General features: G+C 36.1%; 1 protein-coding gene across 3 annotated transcripts in view; it reads right to left on the bottom strand.

Annotated features, from left to right (window-relative positions):
- The window catches only part of RFC1 (replication factor C subunit 1), a 49,144-nt gene that overhangs the window by 23,454 nt on the left and 11,995 nt on the right, over positions 1-13,695 (bottom strand). For 2 of the 3 annotated variants that reach the window (XM_068404279.1, XM_068404278.1), the window contains exon 4: positions 12,913-13,032. The exons of the other annotated variant lie outside the window; for it this stretch is intronic. In XM_068404279.1, coding sequence (XP_068260380.1) covers positions 12,913-13,032 — 120 coding nt within the window. The remainder of the gene's footprint in view (positions 1-12,912; positions 13,033-13,695) is intronic. 3 annotated transcript variants of the gene reach the window in all.

Genomic DNA, 13,695 nt, shown 5'->3' on the forward strand with positions numbered 1-13,695 from the left:
CTTGTGTTCATATATTACCTCTCATTTAGAGAGGTTCACAAAGAATGCCTTCCCTTCTTACGTAGGGAAGGTGATAAACAGAAAATCTAGGCCACTGAAATTTGAACCCTTAATTAATGCAACATCAAATTAAACAGCACAACTCTTCCTTCACATAAAATGTGAAATACAAAGCTACATTTATTTTATTACTTTATAATATTCATTAACCGAGCAGCTAATATAGGCTTTGTAGGCTTGTATATTCTTAAGAATCTCTCAATATTACACTATAAACCAGGGGAAAATATTAGAACATTGGATTTACAAAGAGCTTCTTGAATAAGCTTAGCAGTTATTTGTAAAGTACTGCTCATAGCTTATAAATGTTTTAGCAGAAACACTTTAACACCATTCTTTTACTTTTTTCCCTTTTAGTCAGAGATTCTGTGAGAGCTATTCTACATGCTCTACATTTCTGCACTTAAACACACTCTCCTTCCAGTACAGTCAAAACCATCTCAAAGAAATGCAGCCATTTCACAGAACACAGAAACTGGACAAGAGGTCAGCATATAATACAGGTTTTTAAATTTAAGAGGAAGAGGAAAAATGGCATACACAGTTTCATTAAGAATTAGCCCACAGACCACTGAACAAAACTCAGTCTTTCCTTTTAGGACTCTTCTATAATAGCCAGGACACGGTCTTCCCATCAATGAAAAAAAGAAAGAGGGTTTGATGGCCATTTATTCATCCTGGACCCAAACTCTTCACTCAATCAATCAACAAAGATGACTACCAAAGACTTCAAAGATTTTTGTGTCATGTGGTGAAGTCTTACTGACAGTTATACAAATGAAACCCTGTCACTGAAGCATACAAAACCCTACAGATATCACTGCCAAATTATTAGATTAATATGACAGCACAGAAGACAAACATCACTGGATAAGCTTCCTGATTAGTGATAAAAGCACTTTCTTTGTGAAATCTTCTGAAAACTCAAAGTGTGCAAAGGTTAAGAAGCAAACTGCAAGAAAATCCCCAAAATGAATATTAGATGCAGAACGAATAAAGAGCAAAGATTTGAGAGGAACCGAAACAGAGGCCATCTCATTTGCATGCCTCTAACTGAAGTCTGGTTTTACTTTTCTCAAAATAGAGACGTTTCAGGCACTCCCTTCAATATATGATAAACACAGAGTGTTCTAAACATCTGTTTTATAATTGAACTTAAATTGACAGTATTATCACAAAAACACATTAGAGATGACTGGAAAATGAATGTAAGTCCCCATATTTCTTTTCATACAAAAATCTGTTTTCTTAATCACTTCCCTAAGTTTAGATGATGTCATGTCTGTCATCTATAGTTTTTGTTATATACTAGACAGAGGGAAATAATTCTCTTTCGTTTCACCTTTTCTCAATAGATGGTAGTAACAAGAGTGTTTTAGGCTTAACTTAAGCCACTGAACACTTACTAAGTAGAATAAAACAAGTACAAAGAGGGATCCTGACCGTTCCTGGGAGGGAAAGTTCAGAGAGAAAGAAAAATAAAACCAGGATAAGTCTGTAAGGGAGGAAATTGGTTCAGCGGTTAAATCAGGAATGCCTAAAGATAAAAACATACCTATAACAAAGTGGCATTTTAGCCAATTCAATTCACAAAGCAATATATGGAAGAGAAAATTCAAGCCCAGGTCTCCCAGTTGACAGCAGCAAGTTTTACCACAAAGCTAAAAAGCTTTACTACTCTCAACATGATTTACTTTCCCTAGGCAGCATTAAGTCTCATACTGACATTTAGCTCTATTTAACAAACCATTGCATATCTGGGAGATTTGGAGACTAGATGCTTTAGGCTCCTAATTTACAATAGTTTGAGGTCTGAATAGGAGACTGCTTATCTCAAACTTAATTTCAGAAACACTGTTGCTTCTTCTAAATTGTTCAGTTTATCAAGAAAATACATTTGCAGCAGTAAAATGTATGTATTAATAGAAATCAGCAGTTAATGTAGATGTAATTACATTTATTTGTCTTGGAAAGAAGATACAAATCCTGTTCTGCTCCACTGCTCCCAGCTTTTCTTAAGCTAAGGACTGCTCCATGCTAAAAAAGAATCTTTACTCATCACTACTGTTATCAGAAGATCTGCATGCAATATTGATTTTTTCCATTATTCACTCATAGCTATTTAAATAACAACAAAAACCAACAGGATATTGCTTTCTCTCAAGTAGAAAGCAGCAGAGTAAATATAATTAGGTTTTAATTAAAAAGGATGTGGATTTGAGTCATTTATGATGCCAGTACTAAGTATTACCAATAATTAGAACTTTGCTTTATTTACGTCCTTTCTAGAAACAACAGGATTAGAAGCATTTATTGACTGCAAGCAGTAGCTGAAGAAGGACAAAAGACTCACAGCATTTATGAACAGTCATCTATAGATGTAAATAAAGAAAAGGCACAATGAAAACGTAAAAATGGTCATTAGGAAACAAAACCACCCCGATTCTATTAAGTGGGTTTTGAAAGCTGCTTTAGGGGACAGATACTCAGCCTACAGTTTCATCCCAGGTTCAGGAAATTCATAAGCACATCACAATTTGCCTGATCTCCTGGCACTCCCCGTATTTCAAGTACTTAAGAACATCAACTCTTTCAGTAAAACCTTAACACTTCTTCCTTGAAACAAACTGCTCACACATGCCTATTGCCACAGAAGCAAACAGCAAAGTTAATCAGTTGTACACTTTCAGTTTTCTTACAAGCATGAAGGTGACTTCATTTACAACTTGGAAAATATCAAGAGTTCTCGTATTGCTGCTGCACTATTCAGGTCAATGTTTCTCAACACATGACCTGTAAAAGGGGAGAGGCATTCTCACTCATACAAGCAAGCCAATAATTTGTGGGGAAATAAAAGTCAAAATTTAGATTTTAACTTATAAAAATCGTATATTAATTGCATTCTTACAGCAATTGCTAGATGAACAGTTGAGATAGCCTTACATGGGGGCATGGACTTCACATGGTAAGAACCAGAAATCAATTTTATCATCAACTAGATTACTTTTATGTGGCAAAGTCTTTGTATAGCGGAACAAGACTATTCCATCGCCACATTTTTTTGTGTGCTGTACCATGAAAAAATGCGCTAAGTATACACATTTGGGTTTTTTTTTTTTCAAAATTAGCTCCTAATTACAAACACAAATCAAGACCATGTATTCTAGTTGAGTTTTCTGGAAATTAGGTAGATGTGGCAAAGAGAAAGCTAATCATGTGATTAATGGAACAGACAGGTATGACAACCAGGAGATTGCTTTTAATTATTCTGGATGCAAACACTACACATGAAGCAGGGACCTATTATGCCAGGCAATGTACAAGGACAAACTTCCTTAGCAACAAACAACTGTTAAATCCTGGGGGTTTTAAGAACTATTCTATGACATTAAAGCACATCTGGCTTTCATTTTATATACTGTTCTAGAAGTAGCACAATTAGGTTAATAAACTAATGCCTGCAGCCCACCTGTAACTGTTTGTTATTTCTCTTCCTCTTTCCTATCCTCACCCTTTCTCAACAGGCTTTCACCCGCTGACTACAGAGCGACATCTGTGGTTGTTCCCTAACCAAGCTCTATCAAAATTACCTAGGCTGTTTTAAACATTTGTTTTAATTCAGGTCATTTTAAAAAGCTCAGGAATTACCTCAGCCAATCTAAAAAGGGAGCAATCTATTGCAGGAAGAGACAATGGCGACAAGCTATTCAGAGAGACCTAGACAGGCTGGAGAGTTGGGTGGGGAGAAATTTAATGAAATATAACAAGGGCAAGTGTAGAGTCCTGCATCTGGGCAAGAACAACCCCATGTACCAGTACAAGTTGGGGACAGAGCTGTTGGAGAGCAGCGTAGGGGAAAGGGACCTGGGGGTCCTAGTGGACAGCAGGATGACCATGAGCCAGCAGTGTGCCCTTGTGGCCAAGAAGGCCAATGGCATCCTGGAGTGTATTAGAAGGGGTGTGGTTAGCAGCTCAAGAGAGGTTCTCCTCCCCCCTCTACTCTGCCCTGGTGAGGCCGCATCTGGAATATTGTGTCCAGTTCTGGGCCCCTCAGTTCAAGAAGGACAGGGAACTGCTAGAGAGAGTCCAGCGCAAAGCCACGAAGATGATTAAGGGAGTGGAACATCTCCCTTATGAGGAGAGGCTGAGGGAGCTGGGTCTCTTCAGCTTAGAGAAGAGGAGACTGAGGGGTGACCTCATTAATGTTTATAAATATGTAAAGGGCAAGCGTCATGAGGATGGAGCCAGGCTCTTCTCAGTGACATCCCTTGACAGGACAAGGGGCAACGGGTGCAAGCTGGAACACAGGAGGTTCCACATAAATACGAGGGAAAACTTGTTTACGGTGAGGGTGACCGAACACTGGAACAGGCTGCCCAGAGAGGTTGTGGAGTCTCCTTCTCTGGAGACATTCAAAACCCACCTGGACGCGTTCCTGTGTGATATGGTCTAGGCAATCCTGCTCCGGCAGGGGGATTGGACTAGATGATCTTTCGAGGTCCCTTCCAATCCCTAACATTCTGTGATTCTGTGAAGCAGCATAGGATAGATCCTCAGATGGGCTTGAGGACAACATACTGTATTCATCTTCATTTATTATTTCTGTACTGTTGAACTCCTCATCAGCACAGAATATAATTCCCTCATTCCTATTCTGTTTAGAACGCAAAATATTTAAGGCAGAGACAACCTCTTACTATGACATTATAAAACTAACTTCAAGTATAGGCAGGGCATTTACAGGTTACAAATAACTCATTATATATAAATGTATGTTAAATTGGTGTTTGTAGACTACTGCATAAGGATTTCTACCTGGAGCTGAAGAACTATATCCTATCCAAAAGTCATTAAATCTACATCACTTGTATAAAATGACAGTATTCTGGACATTCTTCAGTTTCAATGGCACCACATCTGCACAAGTACTTAAAACAGCTCCTGTCCTAAAGAACTTGCAGTCTAGAGCAGTACGTATTGCGGTCCAAGCTAAAGTTGAGGGTGGAGAAAATAGTGTTTATATGAAAATAAGTCATTGTATCAGGTTTTGATTATTTTAAATACGCATTGATCAGTACTCAACAGTCACAACGCTTGGTAGGACTGAGTTTTGTATTTACCTTTTGCTTACAGTAAATCTTTAAGAAAATTAAGATAATCACCACTTCTCTAAAAAGGCAGCAAGTCCATTCAAACTCAACTCCCATAACGCTTTCCAAAAGAGAACAGATGCTATGTGTGATTAGCAAAGTGTTTTTTTTTTTTTTCTTTCTATCTTACTCCTCATTTAAAAACACAGTAGTTACAACCTACATTTCAAAAACTGGTCTGTACAGTCATTTAGGTTTTTATGGCATTTCTCAACAAGCTAATTGATTTTAGCTGTACTACAAACATGCACTTTAAACCACAATTGTTAGCACTTTGCTTATATTGACATGTCAAGGTTCCATGCTGTTATATAAAGCTTACCAGAACCATTCCAGCTTTAATTCCCTGAAATCAATCTACATTTGGGTTTTCCAATTATCAAAGATAATTTCAAGAAGTTGCCTCTGTCATATTTTTCACTTGAAGGGAAAAAGGTTCTGGGATCCAAGACTGCAATGCAACAACTGCCATGTCTAATTGTAATTACACACTTTAGTGCCAAACTACATAGCCTTTGATACCCTTTTGTCCAGTACATACCAAATAAAATTATTAGTCAAATATGTATACTTATCTTTTTAAAGTATCTTTAGAAAGAAGTTTTGGAAGCACTAAAATATGAGAAGCCTGAGTATATTTAAACTGAAGTAAATTATTTTCTTCTGCAAAACCATCAATTATAGCAACTCCTTCCAAATGAAATACTCACACTTGCCATGGAAACTGCGGTGTGTATATTACATTGGCATGCAATCAGAAGTTACCAGTCCATTAACCCTTTTCAGTTTATTATGGAGAGTTTTATCCACTTGAATTGGTTACTTTTACTATAATAGCAGGTTTATCATTTCACAAAAGCAGATCTGAACCCTCACCATGCAATGAAACTTCAGTTCTGGTTTAGTTGCCCTAAGTTACCTGCATGATAGGAATATTCAGTAATGCCAAATGAATAGTTAGGAAACAGGAAAAAAGTAACTTGAAAAGAATCCAGGCAAGTATAAATGTGTTCATTTTTTCCAGCTGTAGCTCAGGCAGCTCAACTTACTGAGCCACTCAGGACAGTGTTCTGTTCCAAATTAACCAGTTTAGCACAAAAAAACCCCAAAAACAAAAACACCACAAAACCACACCAACCTAAAAAAGTCCTCTTTTACATTTTAAACTAACCCAGCAGATTGAGTCACAACCACTTACTCAAGTAGCTCAGTAAGGAGATCTGAAAGGAGGAAAGGGAGAAAATAATCTCCAGCAAGCAGAAAGGAATAGGCAGAGGAAAGCTGCAACATCTTGAGCTAATACAGCTACAGCTTGAAGAGCCACGATTCTGAAGAATGAACTTGCCAAGTGACATCAAAACATACATTCGTGTTTAAGTTGATTTATTTAGAACATGACAATCACTATCAACTATGATAAAAATTTCAGAGAACTTAAAAATTATAACCAAAAGAAGACCGGTACCAGATTCAACAGAAAATATAAGCTATCTTTGATAACTGAAAAAGCCAAATAGATGTAAATTTACTTCAAAAGAGAATAACTGAAATGGTTAAGCTTTCTGTTTTTATAACAGCATGGAACTTTTTTTTTTGGTTCAGGGTTACTTGGGGGGAGACAGTTTTATTTTGCTTTTAAAAAGCAACTTACAAAGGTAACAGGCCAATGATGCACTATCTTAAGAGATTTAAGTCACAACACTATTGGTTAAGCAGACTTCCAAAAGACTGCTCTTAGACTTATCAAACAAGCAATCAAGACATATAGCATGTTTGGGTTTTTTTTAGAAGGTTTTACCAAAAAATTTTGAAGCCTTTAATTAAAAAATGAACAAGTGATCAGAAACTTTCATATTCAGATTTTTAAAACAGCGCAAAAAAATTGAACTGTAATATTACTGACTAAACACAAATGTAAGTATTCACTAGAAAGCTTCTTCAAAAACTTGACACAATTATTAAAACTTTATTTAAAATCATATGCATGTGAGACCACAACTTACAAGAGGTAAGAAGTCATTGCATAAACAAAGGCAAGTATCTATTTTAAATTATAACTCCACACTGTTTTAACAACAACTATATTTTAAAAACTGGGTAGATTGTTTAAAGGATCTACACTTGAAGGCAAGAAAGGTCACTTTTAACACCATGGTCTAAATAAAACAGGTTCTGTTGTTTCTTTAACACACTGCTTTCATGTTAAACGTAGCTTTATTGTAACATAATGGGACTAGGTAAAGCAGAAAACTGTACATTCATTCTAAGAGATACTGGGAATTCTAAAAGGAATTTTGCTAGTTTGTTGTATTTTTAACAAATGGGCCTTAAAAATAGCTTAATATATGGGAAAATTGCAACTTTAATGTCTAATAGTGTAATTCCAGAAAACACTACTAATCACTACAAAAGGAACAACAAATGTACATGCACTACAAAGGAACCGGAAACTATTTTTCCAGAAAGTTTCCTCAAAATAAATTGACAATTAAAACAATTATTTTGCAACCCAAACATTATCAAGTGAACAGCACAGTACTACAGCTAGCCAGCTGCTTGACCAGAACACCTTTGCATACCTCCAAAAAGTAGTAAAACATGATCATGTACTTGTAAAATAAGCGCAACAACTTGTCCATTATTAAAACTTAAAATCTAACAGGAATTGTTACAGAGATTATACTGTAATGAATTTATTTCATGTCCTGCCATGTTTGAAACACAGGCTGACAAAGTAATCCTAAAGTAATCACTGTCTTCTGATAGATGAATAAAAAAAGAATAGGATTCAAAGTTACCACATTTAATTCTCAACATTGCTATTATCCTAGATTCTGCAGAGAAAAGAAAAAAAGATCACCTCTTTAAGCATAAGATTAAGTTCTACTTCATCCACACCTTTGGTTTCCACTTACTCCCCTATTTAGGGTGGCAACCCCAGAACAAAGTAGCCAGATACTATCATACATTTACAACACTCCTCCTTGAGTACAACAGCACATTTACCACTACAGGACCCTTATGTTGTACTGCTGGTCTTCCCAAACTTAACCAAATTAACTTTAATGGGGCTCGCTCCTAAATACCTTTTACACTGTCCTCTGCAACACTAGTCCCTGCTTCTTCATAGGATTTCTGTCAGAACCTATACTCTCATTCCTCAAGTGCATTTCAAGTCAAACTCCCTTAAGGTTCAACTACATATTCTCAACTGACCCTTCATAAAACACTTTAGAGGAAAGCTGGTACATACAGCACTATTTATCACCTTCACCCATTTTTGCCTAAGTATAGCACTTTCCATAGGTATATACACAACGCAAGTATTGCCCAGGAAGTAACAGTGACAATTTTTTATTCCCCTATGAAATGTTTCAGTATAAGACATCCTTATTCACTGACAATCTGCTGGTCATTTGAACTACTGCTTGGATGTGGGGACTTTTTTTTGGCCACCAGTACTAACACTTAGCTGATTTTTTTTCTGTGGGTTTTTTGGGGTTTTTTGTTCGTTTCCCTACCCTCCCAATATTCTCTAGTTTAAGAGAGTCAATATTCAGCAAGCACATTCACAAGCTATTCTTCTTGTTCTGTCTTCTAAGCTCTCAAGGAACAGTTTTCCAGTAACCTGCAATCCTACTCAATTTCTACCACTTTGGTTTTTCCAGCTTTATAAATCATTCAGCCTATCACTAGAACAAGGCTTTTTTTTTTTTAAGTTATATTTTCAATATTCAAACAATCAAGGCAATTGCTACATATGCATAATTACCTCCACATGATGTATATGAAAGATTAAGTATCCACTAAAAGTGAGGTCACAATTCCTGCCAAATAACCACCTGTGATGAAACCAGATGAGGTTCAACACATCATAATAACAGGTCGTCTTCTACAAACAAAGCTCAAGGTTCCATACTTCATTAAACAGTCAAACAAAGTGTTATTTTAACAAGTACAAACATTTGGATTTTCTCTCAATCCACTAAGACTGTTCTATCAACAACAAAAAAAAAAAGGCTCCATTTTTCCCCTTGTTACCTGCTAGAATAGCTTCGCTTTATCTTTGGCCATCATTAAGCTGAGTATTTATTTAAATTAAATTTGTTTCAATAATAACAAAGTATTTCTTATAGAATTACAAAGAGCAACTACTCTTGCTTTATTTTTTTGCCTTCAAAAAAAAGCAACTTCACAAGCTAATAAGAAACAAAGCAACACAATAATCTCATCAATCCACTCTTACACAAACCAAAAAGTTAATTCCTCCACCATTTTTCAAGAAAGCTGTAATCCCACATAATTATACAGAAGAGCTGAAAAGAAATTCAAGCAACAACAGGAAGAAGTTTCAAATGAAACTGAAAAATAGGTTGAGGCAATTAACTACCAAGCTTCTACTCACTACTTGATACCAAAAAGCTCTTTCAAACACACTGCCACGGACACAGCCCTCAAGAATGAGATTCTGACTTTTGAGCAAGTCCAACAAGTGTATTCTTGATTTAAGTTTTCAGCTGCATAACACTAAAAACAAGAAAAGGACAAATGCCTACAATCCTAATTTCATTAGGATCTTTTCTATCTACTATTTCTGTATTCCTAGTCTTGTAAAACATATTTAACTCAAGCCAATAGCTGTATCAATACCACTAACATACACTCAGCTTGACAGATCCATTAAGCTGTAGAAACAATTTATATCGATTAAATATAAACAAAATTCAAGCGTTAAGTCTCAAGGTTATAAAGGCATTGTTTTAGTCACAGACTATTAAGTCTGTGTGTACTTAAGACTCTTTAGATAAGAGTAACCTTGAGCCATGGTTTTCAGGGATTTCACTAATAACCTTGACTAGTGTTCCCATGGTATCCCCATGCAGAAAAACTTGATTACACCACCTTGAATTGCATAATAAACCTAAATACGTACTCTTTATTCCTCAGGAATCTGATCATTTATCTACTCTAGGATCAATGCTTTTAAAGAGCCTTTTAATTTGGAAAGAATTGTTGGCTAAACTGTCAAAGGAAACGAAGTTTTGAGTAAAAGGACAAATAAGATAAAGTGTTCAGGATACTGTGGAAAATTGAGCTCATTTGAATACATGACATAGTACAACTAAATGCCAGGTCAAGTATCTAGGACAAGTAAAATAAGTACACTTCATCTTAGAAAGAGTGATTCTGAAAAGAGCCTGAGAAGAAAGAAGGTATAGAAAAAAGCCAGCTGAGCCACATTTCTAGTGGGACACTGCAGTAAACAATCCTTTTTTGTTTTAAAAATACATGGTATGATTATAGGGAGGCAATGTTTACATTCAGCAACGATCTTACCAAAAAAATACTATACCCAGGGACAGCATCCACTTTTCCAAAATACACATCCTAAAACTCAAAGAGGGATCACAGAACAACTCCTGGAATTCTAACACTTAAAAAACATGTTTCATCGAAATAGATTTGGATTCAAGTCTGTTAATTTTATCACAGTTTCTAAGCATCATTACAGGGGAAGTACTACAGCTAGTAAAGAACTCTAGGAGACAAATACAGAAGACCTGATCATTACAGCCTCAGCTGAACTCAGTACATCTAACCACAGCAGCAACTGACGAAAAGCGTAAGTCTTTCTCACTTCAAGCCTAAGTTACAATAAGCAGAGAAAGATGCATCACAAACTATAAGAAATACCTTTGCAACCAAAATGTGCCCATCGAGCGTTAAAACTCTCAAGAAATTCTACAGCTTGTGTTGCACAGGTGATCAGAGTATGGTAACCACTATCCAATATCAAAATACTTAAGTTTATCTGCATTGTAACAAATCAATGTGACATTAGAACCAGTGCAGAAAGAGACCTTTATGTTTTAAAAGCAAATCAGAAAAGAATGAATCCAACATGACAAGAGATTTAAGCTGGGAAGCTATCAGCTCTGAACAGTAGACCATTCAAAAAGCTTCTAACCTACCAAATCAGCTGAGTCAAATTTAAAACACTTCCAATCCATGCCATTCAGTAAGTCAGGAATCAAATTCATCCTATCGTCAGAATCTTCATAAGTGAATTCTTTCTGCCCACATGTAGTCTTAACCTTTGCTTAAGTGCCACTAACAGATCTCTTAGTTGAGATCGAATAAGAGAACAACCAGCAGTAAAAGCAGCCCTGAAGTTGCAAGCACTCACATGTATTTCAAAATTAAAAAACAAAACACACAACTCTACATAACAAAAATGCACATGCATACACATTCAGCCAACTGTTCTCAGATGCTAAAAAAAGAAGTGTTAAAGTCCATCTTCAAGAAGTACTGAAATATGAAGCTAAATACTAGAAGTTCTGTTAATTTTCTTCCACAGATGCATTTGTACAGAATTCACAAAACCTGAGTATTTTCCCCTGTGGTGGTGGCATACCTTTAAGGATGCCGAGTCTACATAAACTGATGTTCACCTATCAAAAAATAGCAGCTAATGCCACTGAAACTTTTCCATAACAACTCAAATTTAATAGAGGAAAACGCACAATATTAATTAAGTAACTGGAAACAAAACTGCTTCATGGTAGAATTAGGAACATGGGGGAAGGGGGGAGAAAATCACTATCAGTTTTTTAGTTAGGAAGGAAACTTGTTTCATGAGAATTTCACAGGATGAAACTTCCATAACAGCAGACTAACATCTCCCATCAATTTACAGTCAAACTCCTCTTGGTAGCACCAAGGTCAAGAATCACACAAAAAGCAACTGGAAGCAGTACTAAGGAACAACAACCACACAAACAATGAAAACAAATTAACGCATAAGACTCTTCAATTAAACTGACAGAACCCACCCTTATGTGTTCAGTTGAGTGGTACTTACAGCTTAAGATTGTATTTTTAGTTTAACTACACAGCTTCTAAAGAAGAGACTAAATCTAAACAAAACGCTGCTGAGAACTAAGCAGTTAATCACTGTCACAGTTTTTTCAGAAGGCTACAGGAGACCTGAAAATGATCAAGAATGGTTAATTATACTCGCTCCTTTCCCCAAGAGCAAAAATAGCTCCAGAATTTATAAAGCTGAAATCCAAGACTGAGAAGTATGGTATATACAAGGTACAATGCAAGTTTTTGTTCCCATTGTTTTTTCCAATTCCAGTTCTTCCTGGAAGTCTAACAGAAAAATAATGTTTTTTCAAAAACAGTTTGCATTGATAAGGAAGTAAAACACAAAAGCCAAGAACTTCTGCAGTCACCAACATATTACGCAGAGATTAAAGACATGGAATGTCATATACCAAGTAAAATAAAAATTCAGGTTTTCAGACCTATTTACAGTAACCAACAGTCATTTCAGAAAGTGTGCTAGTGAGCAGTTTAAGTAAAGGAAGTATTTTTAATGTAGTTAACTCCTTCCCCTGAATCTACAGAATACTCTTAAGCAGGGAAGTGTTAGCTGATGAAATTGTATGCCTATTTAAATCAACCTAAGCCACTGCCCAACATCACCTCACTTTTACTCGGCTGCTGACTTTTTACAATACTGCAGGCTAATCTTCTGAAGTGCTTTTGGTTAGCTTGTTTAAGGAGAACATAATTTGTCTTCCTCAATATTAGGGTTTATGGTCATATTTAAGAGTATCAGTCAATCTGTCCCATTTGTAACATAATCTGCCCCACTACAGCTGAACATGTAATGATATATTTCTTCCGTTACCTGTCTCTGAAATATAAGCAACAGGATCTTGCTTTGGAACTCTACCAAGTTTTGAAGTAGCTGCTTTTTTCTCAGGTGGCTTCTTGGACTTTTTCACTGACTGCACCTCCTCTTCTGAATCTGTATTTTGACCACAACATAAATGTAGATTTACACCACATACATACAGGCTTTAAGTAATAAATCACACAACATCAGCTAAGGTGTTCACATATATTCAACTGAGTGAGAAAAAGATATCATATGGAATGTCAGAGTACAGCTTCGTTTTTCTCCATCAGCTAACAGCCTTGCCCTCATTTATTCCAGCATATGAATAACTAAATGAATATTTGGTCAGAACTCTGTCTAGACAGTGGGTTTTGTTTACAAAACAAGAAATACTTTGTGACTTATTCCAAGAACTGCTATGCCTGTATAAAAACCTTTCCGAAAAGGAATGCAGCGTACCACACTACATTACCAAAAAAAAAAAAAATTTAAAAGAAACAAAAACCACAACAAACTTTTAACATAGATTCACTAGCCTGATTAAATTTATAAGGTATCATATTATGCTGGTGTATTCCACAACACCTATTCCAAAAGCTAACAACAGGCTAAAAGAGATCACCGAGGTTGTACTGTGCTTTTTCAGGATAACACTGGTAGACTGCCACTCACCTCACCAACCATTCTCCATATCCCAAAAGTGTCAAGATGACAAACTTACCCCACTGCGGATGAGTGGTGTAACATCCCAACATCCAAATGAATAAGCAGGACAAACTGGAGAAGCTAAGA

Source organism: Nyctibius grandis, chromosome 6, assembly GCF_013368605.1.
Source record: "Nyctibius grandis isolate bNycGra1 chromosome 6, bNycGra1.pri, whole genome shotgun sequence".
Lineage (NCBI taxonomy): Eukaryota > Metazoa > Chordata > Aves > Nyctibiiformes > Nyctibiidae > Nyctibius > Nyctibius grandis.